General features: G+C 45.4%; 4 protein-coding genes across 4 annotated transcripts; 2 read left to right on the top strand and 2 right to left on the bottom strand.

Moving 5' to 3' along the window:
- The first annotated feature begins 316 nt into the window (after window positions 1-316).
- On the top strand, window positions 317-4,916 carry LOC143317239 (myelin-oligodendrocyte glycoprotein-like). The gene is made up of 6 exons (XM_076725292.1): window positions 317-663; window positions 1,280-1,504; window positions 2,846-3,211; window positions 3,315-3,517; window positions 3,607-3,740; window positions 4,447-4,916. Exons 2-5 carry the CDS (start codon window positions 1,408-1,410, stop codon window positions 3,625-3,627), a joined length of 687 nt encoding a protein of 228 aa, XP_076581407.1. The 5' UTR covers window positions 317-663; window positions 1,280-1,407; the 3' UTR covers window positions 3,628-3,740; window positions 4,447-4,916.
- Window positions 4,917-6,799: 1,883 nt separating this feature from the next.
- On the bottom strand, window positions 6,800-7,998 carry LOC143317296 (B-type lectin plumieribetin-like). Its single transcript, XM_076725380.1, has 3 exons — window positions 7,920-7,998; window positions 7,602-7,695; window positions 6,800-7,072 (listed from the first exon to the last, which is right to left on the bottom strand). Exons 2-3 carry the CDS (start codon window positions 7,689-7,691, stop codon window positions 6,812-6,814), a joined length of 351 nt encoding a protein of 116 aa, XP_076581495.1. The 5' UTR covers window positions 7,692-7,695; window positions 7,920-7,998; the 3' UTR covers window positions 6,800-6,811.
- A 1,222-nt stretch (window positions 7,999-9,220) lies between these two features.
- On the top strand, window positions 9,221-14,125 carry tmem185 (transmembrane protein 185). The gene is made up of 7 exons (XM_076725086.1): window positions 9,221-9,433; window positions 10,225-10,401; window positions 10,508-10,715; window positions 10,876-10,959; window positions 11,088-11,264; window positions 11,933-12,056; window positions 12,210-14,125. Exons 1-7 carry the CDS (start codon window positions 9,396-9,398, stop codon window positions 12,458-12,460), a joined length of 1,059 nt encoding a protein of 352 aa, XP_076581201.1. The 5' UTR covers window positions 9,221-9,395; the 3' UTR covers window positions 12,461-14,125.
- A 273-nt stretch (window positions 14,126-14,398) lies between these two features.
- On the bottom strand, window positions 14,399-19,750 carry mus81 (MUS81 structure-specific endonuclease subunit). Its single transcript, XM_076725085.1, has 17 exons — window positions 19,669-19,750; window positions 19,264-19,414; window positions 18,967-19,096; window positions 18,737-18,822; window positions 18,439-18,570; window positions 18,261-18,341; window positions 18,026-18,114; window positions 17,445-17,636; window positions 17,220-17,372; window positions 17,007-17,134; window positions 16,806-16,918; window positions 16,571-16,690; window positions 16,034-16,129; window positions 15,556-15,684; window positions 15,366-15,469; window positions 14,930-15,013; window positions 14,399-14,709 (listed from the first exon to the last, which is right to left on the bottom strand). Exons 2-17 carry the CDS (start codon window positions 19,402-19,404, stop codon window positions 14,643-14,645), a joined length of 1,845 nt encoding a protein of 614 aa, XP_076581200.1. The 5' UTR covers window positions 19,405-19,414; window positions 19,669-19,750; the 3' UTR covers window positions 14,399-14,642.
- Window positions 19,751-22,580: the final 2,830 nt, after the last annotated feature.

The raw sequence follows: 22,580 nt of genomic DNA, 5'->3' as shown, positions 1-22,580 counted from the left end.
AAACGAAATTGATTTCGATTTATTCAAATTAAGTGATTTACTGTCAGGAGACTGCGGCGCGGGGACTCCCTCCATTATTTCCAGTTCGCCTCGGTGCGCGCGGCTGTTCCTCTGAAAACTCCTTGCTTTTTTCCCCGTAGTTTTTGGTTTAGATTCCCTTACAGCTAAAAAGATCATCACAGTCTGACAGACGTTGTTTATGATTGACTCACACTCTGTTCCCGACATGCTACAGAAACCCCGCGGCTGTCAATCAAAGGTAGGTTTTCTCTCGTTGACACGTGTGTGTGTATGTGTGCAGAGACACTTTACACTTAGAGTTTGGCTGATTAAATTTTGAAATCATCCCAAACAGTTTACATTTGTGTTGTAAACCAGCAGAAAATCGTTCTCAGATTCTCATTTTTTCCATTTTAACTAAAGGTGCTGCCCCAGAGAACTAAAACCTCACCTTGCTTTTCTTACAGAAACCACACAAAACATTCGAGACTAATTTCATGCAAATACATTTCTTTCATTGCATTTCCATGTGGGCTACTGCCACCTTCATAGAGCTGCAGAGATCAACGACACAGAGCCCAGCAGAGGCAGGGAGTCAGCCTCTCAGCGTCCAAATATGAGAGGACAGCAAGTTTTGGCAAGCAGGAAACTGTGTTTCTGGAGGTAAACTGTCTTTCTGTCTTTTCCTATGTACATTATATTCAAGCGTATAAGAACAGCATTGCCATAAAAACGCAACTGCCATATTGAATTGCACATGAGTCAGATATGCATAATGAAAACGGTGTTTTGTGTTATTGCACAGTGGAAAAATATATAAGTTAATGAGGAGATATTTAAACAGCCTAGATATAGATGCATTTTCATTAAAATGTATATTATATGTAAATATGTATTGTCCTTAATTTAGATTACAATATGTCGAGTGCATATTATTTATATGTAATAATAATAATAATAATAATAATAATAATAATAATAATAATAATAATAATAATAATAATGGTATTGTGTAAAGATAAATTCTATGTTATAAATTAACTTCATATTATCCATGCAGCGTTGATCCCTTGTCAGGCTGTTCTGCGGATCCTGCGGTCTTCGTCTCACAGCTGCGTCCTACTTGCGGCGCGCGCTCGGTTCACACCTGTGCCGCCTCTTCTTTCTCTCCCCCTCAGTCCACCACGTGAATTCCCCCTGTCAATACAGACAAAAACCTAGAAAATGACCCAAACACACGGATTATTCTTGATGCAATGCTCTTTAAATTACACCGCAGGTGAGAGTGGGCGGGACGGGTTTTCCAGGCCAAGTGAGTCACGTGTGACGCAGAGATATAGAACTTTGGAGACGCTGCTGCTGGCATCAGACTCAAGTCCGCCGGCCGAAGCTACACCAGCTTATTCAATGGATCTGAAGGAGCTCAGCGATTCTCTGTCGCCTCCATCCTTAAGATGGACCATCGTCGTTGTTTTGCTGCTTTACTCCAACACACCTGCTGAAGGTAAGAGCGGACAACATCCACCCGTCCGCCTCCCCATCCTGTCATCTCTGTTTGTGTACATGTACATCGTTCAGTTCTGATGTAGGAGCGAAATCTTCTGGTTCAACTCGATTTTTACGATAATTCAACCTGCTTTAATGTCACATGGCGTCGTTCACGTTCGTGTTTTTCACCTCTTGTGCCGCCATTAGATCACTGTTGGCTGTTTGTTCACAGGACATGTGTCAACTGTTAAAAGTGGATTCATTTGTAGCCTGTTAATGAAACCAATTCATCAGAGTTCAGGTTGAACTGGACACGTAGTTATCTGAGAAATACGTCTTTTTGTCTCTGTCTCTGGACGTTTGGTGACAGTAGGACCAGTGCAGCCGCTCTGCCTTCAGCAGTATCTAATGTTCAGCTTCTGTTCGATGTATTTCACTGCTGAGGTCACGATGCTAAAACAGAATTTAATTAACACCTCTAAAGTAGAACATCAGCATCATAAAAGACTTTATGACAGCTGCAGTGCATTAGATCATACCTAAAAAAAAAAGGCCACTGAGGCTCGCAGAATAAAGTAATAAAGTTATGTGCTTACTTTATTACTTATACTGAAATGTTACAGGATGTTTGACCCCTTCGCTTCCCTAATTTGTATAAATCCTACCTCAAATTAAAGAGTATATGCACTTTAAATACACAACACACACACAGTACGCAACGAGCAGGGGTCCATAAAGTCTACCTGATGATCTTGATTTATTGTTTGATTCATAAGATGTTGACAAATTTTTGTCTGTATTGTCCAACCAGCAGTCCAAAACCCGAAGATATTAAATGTGCAATGAGACAAAACGCACAAAACAACAAATATTCTTAGTTGGAAAACTTCAATCAATCGACAATCAGCCGTTAAAGTAGCTGCAGAGACAGCAATCAATCAAAGGACTGATCGTTTGGCTCTGGATCGTCCATCCTGAGGGTCTGACCCTTCTGCCAGTGATTGACAGTTCATCCAGTCACCTCCTGAGCAGAAAGAGAAACCAGGCAGTGATTCAGACACCTGCAGTGAGTCACAAGTGGTGATTCAAGGGTTTTTCTTGAGTCAAAACACGCCTAGACAAAGTCCTCCTTGTTGCCTTTTAGAGACTGAGGCTTGTTGTTGTCTGGAGGACAACAACAAGCTTTTGGTTGGACAAAACGAGACGTTGTACAAGACGTCACCTTGTAGCCCAAACTATTAATCGACTAACCATGATAATGATTGGAAGGTTAATCAAAGATAAAAATGATTGGTTAATCAGATTAAAGACTTTGCTCGCTTTCCGGCACGTTTTGAATTTATCCTCCATTTCTCAGGCCAGTTTCAGGTGATTGGTTCAGGTCAGCCAATCGTGGCCGCTCCGGGCGATGACGTCATCCTGCCGTGTCTCGTGGAGCCTCGGCACAACGTGGCGGGACTGACGGTGGAGTGGTCGAAGCCCGACACCGGAAACCGGCCGGGCCCGGTGGAATACGTGCACGTGTACCGGCACGCCCGCGAGGACGCGGACACGATGAGCTCGACGTACATCCGGAGGACGGAGCTGTTCATGGAGGGTCTGCAGCAGGGAAACGCTTCGCTCAAGATCCTCAACGTGACGCTCGCAGACAGAGGGAGGTACAGGTGCAACCTCCCGAAGCTAGGAGGCCAGAGGCACTCCTCAGTCGTTGATCTGGTTGTTGGTGAGTTAGTGTGTGAAAATGTCCAGATGTCCAAAAAATAAGACACACAGAAGATCGGTGTCTTTAGAACTGTGTGGGTCATGACGCTTTTTGCTTATTTCAGACCCAAACGCTGTTAAAACCTCGACCACAGAGCCGCCGCTGCAGCCCGTCAGCCTGCAGCCTCCACATCTGACGGAGGAGACGGATACTGAAGGTGGACTGTCCACCCGCAGCAGACTGATCTTAGCTGTGGTGCCCAGCGTCTTGCTGATCCTGGGTGTTGGCGTGGTGGCGTATACGAGATGGAAGTGTCGACAGCAAGAAGTAAGTCAGAGGATTTTGGTTTTGCCGGAAAATAAACAAAGAGCTTCTTTTGTGGGATGCTGATCGTTTCCTCTCCTTCGTCCCTCCAGCTCATAAAGCTTGTCATCTAGGTGCCTTGCTCAACGGCGTCGTTGACCAAGACGAGAGCGCCACCTGCTGGGGGGCAGTGGATCTGCAGAAGGGCTTTCATGCTGGGCGAAACGGACCGCCGCCATGAAATCCTGTAAGTGTCTCTGACTTGAACGTGAACTTTGACCCCTGTGCTGATGACGGTGCCTTCAATGTTTTGACATCTGGACGCAGGTCAAGAAGTAGTGCAATTTAGTCATCACGAAGTATATGGGACATTACATTTTAAACATATGTATTAAAAATGAATATACTAATTCTTCTATACATAAAGTGTTATTTCAAAGTACTTACTGTGAGTGTATTATAAATTGTACTTAAGGTTACTAAATTAGAAATTTCAGTGTACTTGAAGGTGACAAAAACAGCTCAAAGTGCTCAGTGCATTCTTTAAAAGTCTAATGTAAGTAGAATATTCTTTCTCCCGGTGGTGCGTTTAAATGCAGCCCGTCATTTGATCAAATGCTGCCTGGCTGGATTTTCGTCTCTCAGCTGATTTGCATGAGGCCTTTGGATGTTGGACGTCGGCGCAAAGCAGCTTCTCATCTCTGCTTTCCTAACTTTGCATCAGAGATGAAGGCCTTTGAATACTTTGCGGCTCTCTTCGGCTGCAAACGTTCAGACATTTGCAACCCAAATGCACAGCTGGTTATTTGTGTCGTGCTCTGGTCTGAACCCCTCTGAGCAGCAGGATGTGGGTCACAGCCGGGTCATGTGACAGATATGAAAACTGGTTCTTCTGAGCTGAGGTTCTTGTGTTGTAACACATTCTAATGTGGTCTGTTTTTCTTTACCTCCAGCTCACCTGCAGCTCCTCTTCAGGTGAAGTCAAAGTGCTCTCCGCTCCTCAGCAGCGCCTGTCAGCGTGCCGTTGAGCAGTGCGCCTTCCTTCCTTCATTCCTGCCAACATGTTTAATATTTGTTGTTATAAGCTATTCTTTATTTTCCAATTAAAGCTGGTCTTTTTGTTGGTTAGATGTTGATCCTGCTGCGATGTTGAGGACTTCACTACCTCTTGTTCAATTTGCACTTTAAGTCTGAAGTTTGACTATTCAGCTGTTCAAAGCTACCTCATGTTAACGTTATGCTGCTCGTGCAGGCGCCACTTTTGTTCATGATTTAAGCTGTGTTGAGGATGTATCAGAGCTCACCTTAAAAACGCCTGTTGTATCCTGTTATTTCTGTTTGTGTACATGTACATCGTTCAGTTCTGAAAAAGCTTCATTTTCGACACTAAGAAGTTGCCAAATAAAGTATTTTTGTGAATGATTACAGTGTGTGTGTGTGCATCATGTGTGTCATGACCCGTTTACAGTATCTGCTCTAAAGGTGTCAGCAGCTGCTCACAGTATCTTTAGCTGACCTCTCACAGCTGTTAGTTTAACAGTTCACATCCTCACACCAAAGTGTTACACAGTTGTTCACACGCTGCTGACTCATCACATAGAACACGCTTCACATTTAACCTCCATGTGTGTCAGACACAGCGGTCAGACTGCACAGTTTCTGCTTTGCGAACCCTTCTGCTCACAGCCGGATGACTTATCGGGTGTTTTTGAGCTGCGTCAGCTCTCACTTCGTTAGATGTGAGTGTGCAGAGCAGCAGCTGTTCAGCAGAGTCATGGTAATAAATGCAGCGCTGCACTAACTGCTGTGTGCTGACGTTTTGCTTCCTGTTTTGCCAGTGAGAGCACGTTTAGGCTAAAAAGAAAGAAAGTGAAAGTCATTTACTCGTCATGGGATCGAGAGCTGAAGGAAACTCTGGGTTTTTCCTTCATTGATCGATGCTCTCACCCGAACCCCCCGATAACGCTGTGTGGGTGTCACACTTTCTGTGTGATTCAGTCACTGGTCAGCTTCTGTTTTCGTTATTGATTTGCAGAGGTTGTGAAAGGAGAAGAAACGGCTTTCCCAAACAAATGAACAACAACCCCGAAGAAAGGTTAAGGTTTGAATAAACTTTTTTTTTAAAAATGGAAAAAATTTTGGGGGGAATTTTTTATTTTTTTGTTTTTTTTGAAAAAAGTTTTAAGATATGATAAGAAATAAGATAAGAAATCGCAGACACACGTGTGTTTTTCCGTGGCAGAGCTGTAGGTTTGGTGTTGACATTTCCATCCCCGCCTGTGCTCACTGTTCTCTACCCACGAAAATAACATGAGGAAACGTGGGTCGGTGGAAAAAACAAACACAAATGTCTAAAACTGTGCCATCAAACTAACCGCTGAGCCGAGATGCTGAGTGTGCTGAGACACTTCCCTCCTCAGGGTATTCCAGGATGAACAATACAGGAAGAAAGAATTCACAGCATTTGTACACGTCGCGGTGCAGCACTGACCGAAAAGTGACCGCAGACTTCATCCAAGCTGAGCAAGCAAAATGTGCTGTTCCAGGCTTTTGAAATAAACGAAAAGTGATTCTGCAAAACATGTCTGCTGGGACATACTGGACATTTATCAGTGAGGAAACAAACTTTTTTTTAATGTCATCCATTTTTCAGCTATTGTTACATAGAACTTTCCAGATTAACATCACAGCATTACATTATTTCCTGACATGTTTTAGAAACTCTTGTACTATATAGTCATTGCATGCTTTGTGGCTCTGGGAAAAATTAAGAGACCGCTGCAAATTTTTTTCTGAAATCAGCATCTCTACATGTATGACAGCCAGTCCATTCCAGTGTCTGTTGAATTCCAATACAAGCACACCTCATTCTACCTAATGAGGTACTCATCAGGTGATCACCTGAACCAAATCTTGTTCAACGAGGAGAAGTATAAAAACCACTGCTGTGGTCATCACTATGCTCCTGTAATAGGATGAGCTGGATGGCAAAAACAGTGCTAGTAGTACCTCTTCAGTTCTGGCTTTAGTGGCAGAGGGATGCAGTGAGCGTCATGTTGCTTCCATCCTTAAAATTTCTAAGATTCATAAGAACAGTCTCAAGCAGCAGACATTGGGGACAACAAAGCTACAGACTGGCAGAAAACGACTCTCCACTGACCAGGATGACCGTCAGCTCATTCAAATGTCACTCAGCAACCGTAGGATGACATCAAAGAAAAAAGTAACTCATGCATTGGAGAATTTTCTTTTATTAGACTCCAGGTGACGTTCAAAGATTAACTTTCATGTGCAGTGAATTTCAAAAGCATCGTTTCATTATTTCATCCCTCTGGAGTGAGTCGAGTTCCAGATCTCATCACTTTCCCTGTTCACCAACAGTTTGCCGTCATCCGTCAGGTAAAGACGGCACATGTTGCAGCTGGATCTGAAGGAGTTTGTATGCCATCTGGGCTGATCACATTGGTTGTACATGACCAGGTTGCAGTCAGACTGCATGCACAGACGGACGACGTCTGTTCCAGCAGTGTCTGAATCCCACACAGGCTTCCAGCCATACAGGACAAAGTTACCGTCTTCCTGCAGGCAGACATTAAAAAAAAAAAGACATTTGGTGGTATCAGTATGTGCACTCCTAAACATTTTTTCTCTGACTTTTGCATGTACTTTTACACAGACCTTTAAAAGTACATATAGTGGCTACCTTTAATCTACATATTTCTTACTTCTTAATATAACCACCTTTATGGATGACATGAGACGACATGTTTTAAGCTTTGAGTCGGCTCGGTGGCAACGCCAACGGCAAAACGATCGTGTTGCTCCGCCGTCACTCGTTTATTCACTAAACAGAACCTTTCACAATAAAATTCCACTTCCTGTTAATTTGTTGCTAGTTAACGGAAACTGCACAGGATGACAAAATGAAGCTCAGAGAAACAGGAATAAAGTCTCACAAGTATTCAACAATATTCCCTGGCCCTAAATTTAAATATTCTCCCATTGTGCTCAGCAAGAACTACAATTTAACAGTAAACAAATTTACTAAATGATAAATGACACTTACAGTTCACATCATGCATCCTGATAAGTGTCTCAAGTTACTCACCTGGAAAACAGCTTTCCACTGCCCATTGTTGGACAGGAGAAAGTCTCCCTTGCGGAGCTCATCATTTTTGGACAAGAAGTTCCTGCTCATGATTCTGCAACGAAAAAGAAATCCTGTGTTTCATCCATCTAAAACACCAAAAATGCACCATTTCTTTTTCATTTTGCATTATCTTAAACCCACAATAAGCCCTATAACTTCACATCAACGGGCACAGATTTCACAGTAAACTGTAATGACTCATGTATGCACCAAAGTAATCTTTCACAGTATGTATGCATGAATCCATCCATCAGTATAATTGTACAGAGTACTTACAGGCTTGAATGTTCCACCTCAGTCGGACTGCAAAAGGAGCGAAGTGTAAGACGAATTCACTCCTTTTTTATATGCCTAAGATGTGGGTGGAGAGAGAAGAGGGGGCAGAGGGGAGCGTACAATCCCTCCTTTTAACTAAACACTGCCGGTAATGAGGAGTCTCCTTCAACTTGTTTGAGTCCCCCACGGCATCATACCATGCATTCATGGGTTTAGGCTTTTATGACAAAAACATGGTCCTTGAAGGATGACATGTTTGAGAGGGGCGCTGTCGAGGGTCATTGTGAAAGAGGAACACTGGAAACATGCTTATTGGGAGGCAGTGGATCTGCAGAAGGGCTGTCATGTGGGCGGAAACGGACCACCGCCATGAAATCAGTGTCTCTGACTTGGACGTGAACTTTGACCCCTGTGCTGATGACGGTGCATTCAATGTTTTGACCTTGTGACATCTGGACCCAGGTCAAGAAGTAGTGCTATTTAGTGTATTATAAATATAAGTCATCACAAAGTATATTTGACATGAACTTTTAAACAGATGTATTAAAAATTAACATACTCATTCTTCTATAAATAAAGTGGTATTTCAAAGTACTTATTGTAAGTGTATTATAAATTGTCCTTAATTGTACTTAAGTGTACTTCACACTGACACTGGCTGGAATTTCGTTTCTTAGCTGATTTGCATGAGGCCTTTGGATGTTGGACGTTGGCATAAAGCAGCATTTCATCTCTACTTTCCTAACTTTGCATCAGAGATGAAGGCGTTTGAATACTTTGCGCCTCTCTAGATAGATATAGATGAAAAGTAATTCTGCAAAACGTGTCTGCTGGGACACACTGGACAAATTCTAATGTTCCCTCATCGTTGGCTGCATTCATAATTTGGGTACAAGATAAAATGGGATAAGATAAGAGGGAATTTTTCTCATTCCAAAGGCAGATATGTGGTAAAGAAACTGTCAGGATACTTTATATTCAGTCATTTGTATGCATGGGCTTTGCATAGTGACTCAGAGGCTTCTGTGGTTCATGTGGTTTGCGGTAATGTTAAAATATTTTTTGCCCATCTTGCCACCCAGGTGTCCCAAGTAGTCACACACACGGCTAATTTCTGAATTGTTTCATGGATCTGATTGTTCTTATTCTTAAAATTGTTACTCTAAACATGTTCACCATAACGATGAACATAAAAAAATAAAGAAAAAATCAACAAACTCTCAACTGCTCCAACACTTGAGCTTATCTTATGACGTCAAGGGATTGCCGGAAACGGTTCCGCTAGCTTCGGGTTGTCACGTGATTTCTGAGGGGAAAAAAAACAAAACAGACGGGCTAGCAAGGAGCTGGAATGAGACTGAACCACAAAACTCAGCTTTCACCGAGTTTACAATGTGTAGGATTACGGATTAGGCGGTGAATCAGCTAACGACACGGGAAACTAATGTTGGTTAGCTGAAAAGCCCCGTTTTCACCATGAATTTAAGAGGACTGTTTCAGGACTTCAATCCCAGGTAACGTTAGCTACGACCTAGCACTTTAGCTAGCTGTGAAGCTAGTTAACGTAGCTCGTCTGGGCAGCGTTTGTTGCGGTGCGTACGAAAACATTCAGATAATGAATGTTTTATACGTGTGGAAATGTATGCATATCTATCTGTTAGCTGAACTGATAGCGTAAACTATACGGTAACTGAGTACAGAAGTTAAAGCGAAAACAAGGTGTCTAGCTAAACAAGGCCTGGCTAACATGCTAGCTGATATAACGTTAAGGTTTGCTAGCTAAAGCTGTCTAACGTTAAGTGCTGCTGTTAAGTCGGTTCCTCGCGCATGTTTTCGGTATTCATGCTTAGATAAACAAGTGTTTTTCTAGGTAGTACATACAGTTAAAGTCGCTCAAATATCTTTACAGTAAGTTAGGGAAATACTTAATAAAACAGAAGAAGTAAAGACATGTCAGGGGGTGTTTGGGCAGCTGGTGTGTCAATGAAGCTAAGATTACAGCTACAACCATTAGCCAAAAGTTGTAACAAAACTACAAAATGCACCAATTGTTGATTCTAACAAAAATGGAGTACAGCACAACAATAATACTGTAATAAGTCCGGTGCTAATGCTGCAGATCAAGTACGTGAAGTGTTAATGTTTAGGAAACAGATCCAGGTGTTCACATCGTGAGGTGGCAGGTGGGGTTAGAGAGGTTGGTGTGTGAAACCTCCACACAGAAGGGCATTCGCAGGGGTCTCTACATGCAGCGTCCTTTACATCGTGTCAGCTGTCAGACATGTCTCTCTGTCTCCTGCTGCAGTAAGTTCCTGATTTACTCGTGCCTGCTGCTGTTCTCCGTGCTGTTGTCTTTGAGGCTGGATGGGGTCATCCAGTGGAGCTACTGGGCCGTGTTCACCCCGATATGGCTGTGGAAGCTGTTGGTCATTATCGGGGCCTCTGTGGGCACTGGAGTGTGGGCGCACAACCCCCAGTACAGGTAGACACTCGTGGACGTTTGTGGCTTTAGTGGTCAGCGCTCAGGTTTTAAATTAGCCTTCGTGAAAGTGTGCGTCGTGTTTTGATGTTGGTGTATCCTGTTTCAGGGCCGAAGGGGAGACGTGTGTGGAGTTCAAAGCCATGCTGATCGCAGTGGGCCTCCACGTGCTGCTGCTGATGTTCGAGGTCTTAGTTTGCGACCGTGTGGCGAGGGGAAACTACTTCTGGCTCCTCGTCTTCATGCCTCTCTTCTTCGTGTCGCCCGTCTCTGTAGCAGCCTGCGTTTGGGGTTTTAGACACGACCGTTCCCTCGAGGTAAGGACTGTGGTGTGTGTGGGGGTTCGCTGAGACCAAAGCAGGAAACATTAAAAACCACAGCTGAAGATGCTCATCTAAGGTCGCATGTTTTCATGATTTGTAAAGTAAACGGGGGTGAAAAAATGCTAAATCGTCCTCTTCCTCTTCCTCTGCTCAGCTGGAGGTGTTGTGCTCAGTTAACATTCTTCAGTTCATCTTCATCGCTCTGAGGCTGGACAGGATCATCAACTGGCCTTGGCTGGTGAGAGTTGCTTTCTCAGTGCTTTACGCATCATTTCTCAACCATGTGTTCAAATTTAAGGCCACTGTTGGTCCTTACCTTCATCCTCTGTGTGTGTGTGTGTGTGTGTGTGTGTGTGTGGGCTGCAGGTGGTGTGTGTCCCACTGTGGATCCTGATGTCCTTCCTGTGCCTTGTTGTCCTCTACTACATCATCTGGTCCGTCCTCTTCCTTCGCTCCATTGACATCATCGCAGAGCAACGGCGGACTCACATCACCATGGCCATCAGCTGGATGACCATCGTCGTGCCCCTCCTCACCTTTGAGGTGAGTTTCAGCCGTTAACGTGTTGTTCTGTGTTTTTACTTTGTGAAAGCTGTGAGATTAAGGAGCACGTTTTAATAGAAAAATGTGCATGTGTATCAGTTACAATAACAGTTAATTATTGTGGAAAATAAGCTAGTTTACAACATTTACAACTCTATTTTTAAACAGATTTTCTCTGACCTAAATCACAGCTTTTAATTTCTCTCTTTAATATCAGTTAAGTCCACACATGCCGATCAGATAATCACAGTTATTGCCCCCCTCTTACCAAACAAAACAGCAAAGTTGCATCTAAAGCGAGTTGCTTTAATAGTAAAATTAGCCTGCGTTGCCCTCTACTGGCTTACAATGTGCACAGTCCATTTAAACTGCACACAGGAGGTCCGAATAACTTACAAAAACCACACGGCTCGATCTACGAGACAAAAACAAGAAGCAAAATCTCAGATGTGCGGGTCATTTTGTGATAGAGTGACCATGAACAAATCGACAGAAAGGTGGAAAAGATTGTAAAATTGTCAGTCAAGCTTAGATTTCTCAACCTGTGTCTGCAGCTGCAGTGATCAGGCTTCATCTGTGGGGCCTTTGGTCAATCAAAGGTCTTAATGTGAATCAGTGAAAGCAACAGATCGATGCATGCTCCCAGTGACGCCCACGTCTCTCTTCAGATCCTTCTGGTGCACAAGCTGGACGGCCACAACAGTCTGAGCTACGTGTGTGTGTTCGTCCCTCTCTGGCTGTCCCTGCTCACACTCATGGCCACCACGTTCGGTCAGAAGGGAGGGAACCACTGTGAGTACTTAAAGCCAGAAATGTGCAGCTCAGTGTTTCCACTGCTGCTCCGTCCTGTCAGCTCGGCTGCAGAGCCGCTGATGTTGAACTCTTCAGCTCAGGATACTCACTGGCTGCACTGTTAAGAACCGCTTTGTCTTGATCTTCTTACAGGGTGGTTTGGCATCCGTAAGGACTTCTGCCACTTCCTGCTGGAGCTCCTCCCTTTCCTGCGGGAATACGGTAATGTGTCCTACGACCTCCAGCGCAGCGAGGACCCTGAGGCGGCCGAGGACCTGCCCGTCCCCGAGCCGCCGCCAAAGATCGCCCCCATGTTCCACAAGAAGACGGGCGTGGTGATCACGCAGAGCCCCGGGAAGTACTTCGTCCCACCGCCTAAACTCTGCATCGACATGCCCGACTAACGCGCGTCAGAGCTGAAGCGGCAGGGACTGACGTGCTCAAGTCGTGAGGCCGAATCAGCAGAGGGCGCTGTGTTTGGTTTTATCCGCTGTCCTGAAGGATTTGGTCCCCTCACCTAAAACTCTGCATCAGCGTGACTGGCTCGGGCGACACTTAAGCGCCAACATGGCGATGGATGATTAGTGGATCCAGAATCCTGCCGCTGGTTTCACAGCTGCAAAGGCCCCCCTGCCTCATCCTGTCAAGGACTGAACCACAGAACCAAAAGAAAGGACCGCTTCGTTTTTCACCTGCAGGTGACGTCTCACTGTGTTACTCACTCCTGATTTTATCCAGTCTGAAGGTGGACGTTTGGGGGAACCCGACCACAGAAGCGTCTCAGATGAGGCGAGACAGAAGAGCTGGATCTGCGAGGACTCCTGAACCCGCAGTAGATCTTTAGGTTTGAAGTGTCTGAATCTCAGATGACACTTGCTTTGCGATGGGGACCACTGGAGACTCTTTAGCTTGAATTTGGGATCAGCGTACCCTTATTGCTCCTGTTCTCTTTTGACACGTGGGTGGAGAAAACAGGTGGAGTTAAAGGAGGTGTTCAGGTTTTTTCAGGTCTGTCTTATCCCGGCACACAAGTGCAACGAGCCGCCGACAACAGAGCGCCTCCATGTTTGGTTTTTCTGAAGTCACGTTTGATGACGTGTCCTGAGGAAACACCGCTCTTCAGTACAAAGCGTGTGTTCGCTCCCGCGTCTCGATCTGTCCTCACGTCTGTGGCCTCACGCGTTTTTGGAGCAGTTAAGCCTTGAAAGTCCTCTGGCGTGCACCAGGCGTTAGCACAACACAACACTCACGTGGACTCTGAAGAAGTGATGCCTTCCTAACTCGATTCCACCTTAAGAGATGGAGGTAGATCCACGGCTCTCATGCAGCCAAAGCTAACGCGAGGCTCCGTCTTTTAAACGGGAAATTCCCTCTTTGTGTTTCACGCTAAGCTACGCTGAAGATAAAGTAACACAAAGAGAGAAATACCACGTTCTGCCTCACTTAGCTTCAGCTGGAGCGTGGATGAGTTGAGCCAGGAATGGATCTCTTCCAGCGTTCGTTTGTCATTGAAGTATTATTTTAAAGGCAGACCTGAAAAAACAAACTGAGCCTTTCCAGGAAAGAGAGAACAACAGAAAAGGCACTTTGTTAACCCGTCAGTTTTTTGTATTCCGTTTTGTTTGTGTGTAAATAACAGAAGTTGTCATGTTAGGGACCAGACGACCAGGTTCAGGCTTGAAGACAAAGTCCCATCTTAGTTAATTCTGTCGCCGTTTCGCTTTGTTCTGCCGTTCTTGATCTTACAGTACGAGTCGAATACTGTATCCCCCACGTGGGACTCACAGCACCAAATTCACTGAATTTCTGGGTGTAGACAGTCCAGTGAACTCTTGTATATTTAGGGGCCATCAGCTTTGACGTGTTGAAAACTCTTACACATCGGCTTTAACAGGTTTTTTTTTAATCCACATCTGATCGTATAGAGAGTAAAACTCCTCAGAAAAGCAAAAGTAATGATCCCACCTCTTCTTGTACTTTGGGCGACCTGATTGCTGGAGTGTCCTGCAGGCTGTGTGTACATTTTTTCTACATGTTGTCCTTTTTTTCCATTAAATTGGTCTGATTTACCCATTGATGTCCCTCAATGCTGCACGTAGAGCACCCCGAGTTCGCCGGACTCTGTCGCTGTTTTGTCCTCATATTTATTTTAGAATTAAACAGAGACAAAACGCACCCTTAAACTGCATGACGTCATGATGTCACATCAGTTTTTGAAGACTCGTTGGTGTCAGATAATGTGGTTTGGTGGCTTCTGCACGGTTAGCACAGGAGACCAAACGTCTCAGAACTGGTGATTTTCTGTTGTTTACTGGAAGCATTCGGGTCAAAAGATTTCATCAGGTTTCATCTCCCTTCGATTTAAAGTCGATCTCTTCTATCAAAAATAATCAACTTTATTGATGCGGCAAAATTCTTCAGTATTTTACAGGATTCAAAATATCAGCACCGTTACACAAACGTGGAAATTACAATCAGTTCTGTTCCAGTAAAACAGGAACATGAATGACTTCACATTACGAGCTGGAGTTTGCGTTCGTCCACGAGACAGGAAATGACGCTCGGTCGGTCGGTGACCGGCTGCAGCTACGACAGAGCTCCTGGAGAACAGTACAGCTGGTAGACTGTTCTGCTCAGAGCTGGACCCAAGTTTCTGAAAAACAGGCAGAGTGAAGCTTTAAGCATCATGAAGACGCTCCTGTGTGTCTTATTTAGTGCTGTTTAATGTGTATTTTTACAGTCATTTAACTTCAGCTTCAGTATATTATCAGTTATGCTGAAGTACTTTGACTCAACTGTGGTACTTTCTTTCTTTCCACCTGTTCACACACATTGTTCATCGATTAATACAAATGAAACTGGACTGTACAAACCTCTTGAGCTTCCCGTATCGGACGGAGGACAGAAGTTTCTCTTTCTCTGCTTCACTCACACACCGTTCATAGGCCGTCAGAAGGCTGAGGTGGAGAGAAGAGGAATCTGTTCTCACCACAGAAACATCTGGCCTCACAGAAGTGAGAGTGAGTGCGTCGTCTGTGAAAACCCCTACATTTCTCCAAAACCTGTGAAGCCCCCAACTCAGCGAACCAGACTGGAAACGTCGGGAAACTCTGCTCAGAAGTCACCGTCTGTTCTAAACATGAAGCTGATCTTTCTGCATCTACGACACCTGATCTCAGCAGGTCTTTGTTGCTGCTGCGTGAAATCACTTCCTGTTGCAAAGACCTCGAAAACCCACCAGGCGATTAAAAAAAAAAAAAAGGAACTAATGGGTTAAAACATCTGCACAAGCAGTCAGGTGTGAGTTACCTGTGGGGGGTGTTGTAGTGCTCCAGTATGGCAGCTGCTTTGTCTCCGGACAAACCGCTGATCTGCATCAGCTGTCGGGCAAAAGCTTCTCTGACTGTCTGACACTGGGCGGGAAAACAGGGATTCACAAACACACCTGGAACATGATGTTCTTTGAAACATGCTCGGTGACACACACACACACACACACCTTGTTTTTGACCGCTCCGTGGTTGAACTCTGCGAAAGAGATGAGGGAGCATGAGGGGGTCCCCCTCTCCTCGTCGGTGCCGCCTCCGTCGCCCTCCAGCTCTCTGGAGCGACAGGTCAGCGTACGGTTCTGAAAGAAACATGAACGACGACAGAATGAAGCGTTGAGCTGCGTCAAAGACGAGGAGGTGAGGCTGTGGTCCGGGGTCAGGGCGGAACAGCCCGATAGATCGTCTTCCTCTGTGCCACAAGAACGTGTCTGAAAACTGTCAAAAACACATCATGGAGCCTCCCTGTCGCACTGGATGACGCGTTCCTAAACACACCCTTTGACTCAGTCCCACATACACCATCCGGACAGAAACGTTAGCTCGAGCACCAAATGTGTATTACTCCGCAGCTGAAAGTAGTCCCCAACAAACACACTATTCAGCCCTTTAATGTTTGTTAAAAACTACAGGTGTGTGTGTGTGTTTCACCTCATACAGTTTACTCAGGTATCTCGTCATGACGGTGAGGTAGGCGGCCGACTCCCTCACATCCTGGACTCTCTTCACAAAGAAGCCGTCAACGACCTAACACACACACACACACACAGAGTAGAGTTTGATGTGAAAACGTTTCGACTCCACACGTTTTTCCTCGCTAACAGTTTGTTTTGTTGGTGATTTGAAGGAGTTTGAATGAAGTGAGGTTTGCGATGATAAAATTACTGATTTTGTAAATGGAGTCTGGTGGGTGGATGTCTGTAGGGATCCATGATGTTATCAGTCAGTCTGAGTCTGTCGGTGTGGACGTACATTGACGGTCACACTGCAGCCCTCTCACTCAATACTGGACCAGTTTCAAAAATTTTTGTCTCCATTGGTCATTGGAAAAAGAGGATCCATAAACACAGATAATATTTGGACTTTGTCCCTTTTTTCCAGGACGTTGAAATCTTGAAGACACGTGGACGAGCAGCGAAACCCTGAGTGTGTGTGCGTGTGTGCGTGTGTGTGTGTGTGTGCTGGCACCTGTGTGTTGACTATGGCCTGCTGCAGCGTAGCTTCAGGCAGACTCAGGTGGGAGGCGGCCGTCCCACACTCCTCGACCAGGTAGACGGGCCTACGAAGACCACACCTCTTCAGCCGAAACTAAAGCAGGGAGGAGAAAGAGAGACGTGACGTTATGTTTGTACAGGCAGCGCTCCGGTTATCGTTCCTCGTGTTTTAGATCCTTAACGAGCGACGAGGCTGAACGTGCACCAACCTTCTGCTCCCTGAAGCGTCCGTCGATGATGCTGCCGCACAGGTCGTCCATCCTCTTCCTCTCGACGACGTAGTCGAGGACGAGCTCCCTGCCCACAGGAGCTCGCAGCTGGCCTGCGTGCGGATAAAAAGGCGGCGTTCATCATCCAATCACAAAGCTTTTGAAGGCCACATGGTTTAAAGGGATTTCGGTGCGTGTTACCTGGAACCGGTGCCACTTTCTCCCGGGCGACCCACAGGAAGTCTCCCACGTTCAGCTTCCTGACGTCGAAGTTCACCCCGTTTCTCTGCAGCTCTTTGACCAGCTCCTGCTTCCGGTGGAGGCCGACGCTGCACGAACGCATCAGCGGTGAGAAAAAGCTTCAGGCTGAAGTACACTGACACGTAACAGCTAACATCCAGGCGGCTCTCTCACCCTGTCGTCTCAATAAAGTCAACACACAGGACGATCTCGTAGCTTCCAGGTCGAAGACTTCCTGCACTCGGCGGTCTGCTCGCCGTCTGTGGGTTCTGGGCTTTCCCTGAACTCGTCCCCTCGGTCTCGCTCCTCGTCAGCGTCCCTGCAGGACTGTGAGGACATTCAGTTTGTTCCAGCAGGAAAACGTACTCCTAAAACGTCCCGTATTTAATGTACACTCACTGTGTTCTCTCCTCTTCATCGTTATCGCTCACGGTCAGGTCCACCATCCCGGGACCGCCGTCCTCTTCCTCCTCGTCCTCCTCTCCTTCGCTCCTGGCCTCCTCTCCGTCCCCCTGCGGACCCTCTTTGGTCCCTTGCTCTGCTGACTCCAGTCGCTCCGCCAAAGCCAGACCCTCGTCTGTCAGAGAATACCTGAGTGAGGAAGAGGGGTGAAGAGGAGCTTGACTCAGAGGCATCGCTGCGGCAGAAAGGACCTGGAAAAACTGTCCTCCACTCACTGGTTAATAAACAGGTTAAATGCATCACAGCTGGGACACTCTGTCTCGTTTTGAGGACTTGTGTCCAGTCAAAGGACTCTGCTGGTTAATGAGTCACTTCAGTGAGCCTGAACACCACAGTCAGCTCAGGATGAGCTTCAGTGGCTCCACGTGTGAGTTAGCGTCATTGAGCCTGCAGCCATGATGGCAAGCTGGTAACGCTGCACTCAGGCACATCAGAGCACAGAGCAGGCAAATTCCTTCTATGCGAAAAGCTTCTCAGCGGTGAGCTTAGCATGCTAAGTGCGTCTGCTTCCTGTGTACCTCGCAGGGTTGTGGGTCTTCATCAGCAGGTTCTTCTGGATCAGCGTGCTCACCGACGACCAGGCCGTGTACTTACTGCCCAGATCTGGCTGCAGACAGACAAACAAAAACAAAAAGCAAAAGACCCAATTTCAAAATAAAGCTCCTGTAGCAGCAGATACACAGAGAGCAGATCAATGGCAGGGACGAGCCTGAGTGACAGGCGGGCTCGGCATGTTTGTTACAACCCACTTACGACAGAGAAAGACTTGTCACAGAGTGGCTGAGCTTCTGCTTGTAGTTCCATCTTAAACATATAACCTTTGCTGCCTGGGATCTAGAAGAGAGGAAAGACGACACATCACTGAGGCCACAGGAAGCAAAGCCTGGAAACATGGCAGCTGGATGTGATGGAGAAAGGCGGAGCGGCGTACCTGCGACTGTCTGTAAAGGGTGAGCAGTACAGCGTAACCTCCAGACCTCTTCTGGGGCACGTACTCCCTCTTCTTCTTCCTCCCTCCTCCTCCTCCTCCATTGTCTTTCCCTTGATCCCCTGCTGCATTCCTCTGCAAGGACAGATTTGGTCAAAAACTTCTACATCCTCACAGTCTTCACAAACATTTATCTCCAAGGAATTTATACATTTCCACAGATTTTTCTCCTTGGAAAGTTTACGATGGGCACACTGGTGTCTTCACACAGAGAGATGAACTCACACTCTGCCTCGTTTACCTTTCTGGAGGGAGCCAGGCTGTTGTTGTCCTGCCTGCCAGGAGGGGGCGCGCCTTCAGGGAGCGCGTGAATAGGAGCGTCCGGACCTGAAGAAGAGACAAAGAGAAAAAACAAAGTAAAATCTCCTTCTGTAACACGAACAGCTTGATCATAAAAATTCATTTCAACATCTATTTGATATTACTGGATTTTATCTTTTACTTCCATGTTTTCTCGTCTTATCGTCTCACCGTTCTCTCTGTAGTATCGCTGCAGCTTCTCGTCCAGTAATTTGCAGATGCCGTCTCCAAAGCTCTGGAGGATCTTTGCCTCTTTGGCGCTTTGGAGCGGTAATGGATACTTGTTCAACGAGCTGATGGCCTGGAAAAATAACAAACAAACAAAACAAAAACATCTCATGCTAGATGCTTCCATGCAAGTGGTGTAAATCTCAACTGCCTGTCGATCCATTACTAACTGAAAACACTGAACAGTTGCACGCACAGAGACAGAAATGTAAACACCAGAGCTGAAGTGAGCCCGTTTACCTTCTGGTAGGTGTACTGGGTCTTCAGGCCCTTCTCTTTCGCCTGGTCCCGCAGCTCGGTGAGCCACTTGAGGAACAGCGGGTTCGGGCAGGAGGGCAGGACGCGTTTCCGACCCAACCGGACCGGCTCCGAGGCGGGCATCCCTTTGGACCTGACGGCAGAGGAACGACACGGTAGACTGACAGAAATACAACATCACCACGATAGAAGGTAACTAACATACGTAACGTTAGACAACAAAGGCAGCTTTAGCTAACACAAGCTAACGTTAGAGGACCCTAATTAGCAACTTGAAAGTTCTCGCCGACTCGCCACCAAATGTGAAAGTGACAAGCAACACGAACTCAGAGATTTAGTCGGGAAACAGAAAGGTAAATCGCACCTGTGCCGAGAAATGTGTCTCACCTTTCACTCGTAGATTTGCAGCAGCTCCTGGCGCCTCGTATTCAAAGACACAGCGCACTTCCTTGTTGACGGTAGTCACGTGGCCGGAAGCAGAAGGCGGGGCAAGGAACAATAATACGAACAGTGACATCTAGCGGCGAATTTAGCAACAAAAAAGACAAATACAGAGATAAACGAGTAAATAAAGATTAATGAATAGGAAGATTAGAAAACAGATGAACATGTTGATTGGTATCATAGATAAGTAATCAATAAGTAATAATAACTCATCCTGGAACATTTCACTGGATCAAAGTGGAGGAGCCACTGACTAACAGACCCTGGAGCTACATCACCAGCATGGCTAACAGCAAGGATTGCTCCAGGGAACCCCAAAAGCCCCAAATGGCCTTCTATACTAAAAAAAAGAAAAAAGAAAAAGAAAGAAAAAAGACTGTTAATGAATGACCACGGAAATCAATAATCAAACAAACCGGTAAAGCTTTAGCTGAACCTTAAAAACATTCTGATGAATCAAACATGATTTTATTCAGAAGTTGGTGTGAAAGGCAAACTGATTCAGTGTCGGTTAACCTTCAAGACCGTTATCTAGTTGTTACCTGAATCTTTGCTCCTCCATGTGTCCTCAGGCTGAAGGGAGTCTGCAGGATTCCTCCAACAAGACCCGACAGGGACCAAGAATCCAACCTCACCCTCCCAACCGCAGCCTCTCGCTCTTCAACACACTGAAGCTTGGGGGAAAAAGCAGCATAATTAGTGCTTAACAGCGCTTTCATGCACAAGTTTGTATTCAAAGCAAGCATGGCTGCCATGAAGACACATTTAATGTTATAAAGTGAGGCTCAATCAGACTGAAGAGTTAAATAAGAGGAAACGGTTTGACTCAAAACTCCACTGAGACCTGTGTGCAAATGCTGCTTTCACAGGAAAAAGTAGTATTTTAAAGGCTGGAATGACCTTTGTCTGACTCTTCAGCACTGAACGAGCTAATTCTCTAATTGTGCAGCACTGACCACGCTGATTTACAGCCCTAAAAACGTCAAAGTCAGTCATACCGGGAATTCCTTTTGTGCCTGTCACTCAGACTCTGGAATATAAATATTTAGTCATTTTTTCCTTGCGTGCAGTACGTCCACTTTCTCAGTGTCAGCCTGCGTTGGCTTGCTTGTCAGTTGTCTAAATGTGTCACCACTATAGAGGTAAACTGCACCTACATCTCACTGATGTCTAACCCCCGTAACAAGTCCAGTCTTGGCAAACTATGCGCATGCATGTGTGAAATGGGTTTACTGTACATTGCACCTGTTCGTGTCAGGATATACAGTATGCAAATAGTGGCCGTCTGTGCTCAGAAGCATTTTTAAGTGACAGGGAGATTACATACCGTGCAGGAGCCCTATGCATTTACGAGGGCGTTATTTGTTTCTGAGGAATCTTACATAACTGCCTGCTCTGGGACAGTTACATGTATGCATGAATAAGACTTTTGTGGTTATTAGCAGTGAGGAAATCAAAGCCATAACCTCGGAGCTATTTGTGCTGCACTTCAAGCAGTTGAGGCTGAAGTTAATTCTTAGTGTCTGTAACAAAGAATGAATGAATGAACATGCAGCTCGTCGCTTTTTCATTTCTATCACATCCAGGTTTTAACATCTGAGACAATCGAGAAACATTTCATCCCTGATTCTTGGATCTTACGTTTACATGCCACTAATTTGCATCCACGATCATGTTGTGGTGGCATCGTAATCACAGCCTGGATTATGATCAGACACGTTTCTCTGAGTGATGAAAGTCTACATTCATGCGCCGCGCTGGAGCAGGACTGTGAGACCAGAACCCAGAGCTCACATCCAGACTATGGTCAGCTTTCAGAAACAGAAATGATTTGGCACCTGATTGAGATCCTGACTGCTGCTGACTGTTTCTGCATTAAACTGGACTCTAACATTAAATAAGGGATGCCAGAGCTGAAACAGAAGCCTAAAAAAGCTGAATAATGCTGTTATCTTTATACTCTTTTATATACAATGTAAATATATAGACAGATAATTTTATTTTGCATGCTTTTTTATGGTCCATTTGTGCTTTTTCTACCTCTCCTGTTTATTCTTGCTGTAAATTTCCAGACGTGGAATCAATAAAATCTTGTTTGAAATTGCCTATAGTGGTGAAAAACTAATGAAATACATGCACATATGTTCAGTATCAACATTTGTGCAACTTAATGAGTACGTTAATCAACATTTTCTCATTATATTAATATTCAGCTGGCATGACGTTTCCCTAAAATTGCAGAAATAAGACATTTTAGACTCTTGCCTGCAAAGAAAGGTGACAGCAAGAATAAAGAGTTTAGCACAGAATCCCTGTTAGACAAATAAGCTGAGATGTGTTCATTAGACGTGCTGGCAGGTCTATTTAATTACCTTCGAACAAGGCCGGGTAACCCCTCCCAGTTTCCAGTCTTTAAGCTAAGCTAAGCTAACCTGCAGCCTCATATTTACTGCACAGACATGAGAAACCTGAGCTGAAGCCCCGCAGGCTCTTAGGATGAGGGTGGAAAAGGAAGCTTCCAGCGAACCTCAGTCAGGACTGTCTGAGAGGCGGCTTTCGACGAGCAGTTGCGGCTCATCGTTTACACCACAGAGCGTTTTACATCGTGAATCTCAGCCTTCAGACAGATTTGTGAAAACACCGATGATTCTTTACTGAATCTGAGGAGGGAACGGGCAGAGCCTCAGCGGGTTTTTCTCGTGTTTTCATCTAATGAGGGTCATTTTTTTTGTTCTGACCGATCTCATTAAGCAGCAGCCTTGATTTCAGATTTTCTTTGAGTGCACTTCAATGGCTTTGTTTTGATTATCTGCTTTTCTCACAGTCTCTGGTTGTGATTGGCTGCATCATAAACA

This window comes from Chaetodon auriga, chromosome 24 (genome assembly GCF_051107435.1).
Source record: "Chaetodon auriga isolate fChaAug3 chromosome 24, fChaAug3.hap1, whole genome shotgun sequence".
NCBI lineage: Eukaryota > Metazoa > Chordata > Actinopteri > Chaetodontiformes > Chaetodontidae > Chaetodon > Chaetodon auriga.
The sequence above is the reverse complement of the archived record's forward strand: the minus strand, read 5'-3'. Positions and strand labels throughout refer to the sequence as shown.

Coding starts and splice junctions, on each gene's coding strand:
- LOC143317239 (XM_076725292.1), top strand. CDS start 1,408: ATGGATCTGAAGGAGCTCAGCGATTCTCTGTCGCCTCCATCCTTAAGA. Junction 1,505..2,845: donor CTCCAACACACCTGCTGAAG/GTAAGAGCGGAC, acceptor TCCATTTCTCAG/GCCAGTTTCAGGTGATTGGT. Junction 3,518..3,606: donor GGAAGTGTCGACAGCAAGAA/GTAAGTCAGAGG, acceptor TCGTCCCTCCAG/CTCATAAAGCTTGTCATCTA.
- LOC143317296 (XM_076725380.1), bottom strand. CDS start 7,691: ATGAGCAGGAACTTCTTGTCCAAAAATGATGAGCTCCGCAAGGGAGAC. Junction 7,073..7,601: donor AGTGGAAAGCTGTTTTCCAG/GTGAGTAACTTG, acceptor GTCTGCCTGCAG/GAAGACGGTAACTTTGTCCT.
- tmem185 (XM_076725086.1), top strand. CDS start 9,396: ATGAATTTAAGAGGACTGTTTCAGGACTTCAATCCCAG. Junction 10,960..11,087: donor TCATCAACTGGCCTTGGCTG/GTGAGAGTTGCT, acceptor TGTGGGCTGCAG/GTGGTGTGTGTCCCACTGTG. Junction 11,265..11,932: donor TGCCCCTCCTCACCTTTGAG/GTGAGTTTCAGC, acceptor GTCTCTCTTCAG/ATCCTTCTGGTGCACAAGCT.
- mus81 (XM_076725085.1), bottom strand. CDS start 19,404: ATGCCCGCCTCGGAGCCGGTCCGGTTGGGTCGGAAACGCGTCCTGCCC. Junction 16,691..16,805: donor GACGCTTCAGGGAGCAGAAG/GTTGGTGCACGT, acceptor TCCCTGCTTTAG/TTTCGGCTGAAGAGGTGTGG. Junction 15,470..15,555: donor ACGGAGCGGTCAAAAACAAG/GTGTGTGTGTGT, acceptor TTTCCCGCCCAG/TGTCAGACAGTCAGAGAAGC.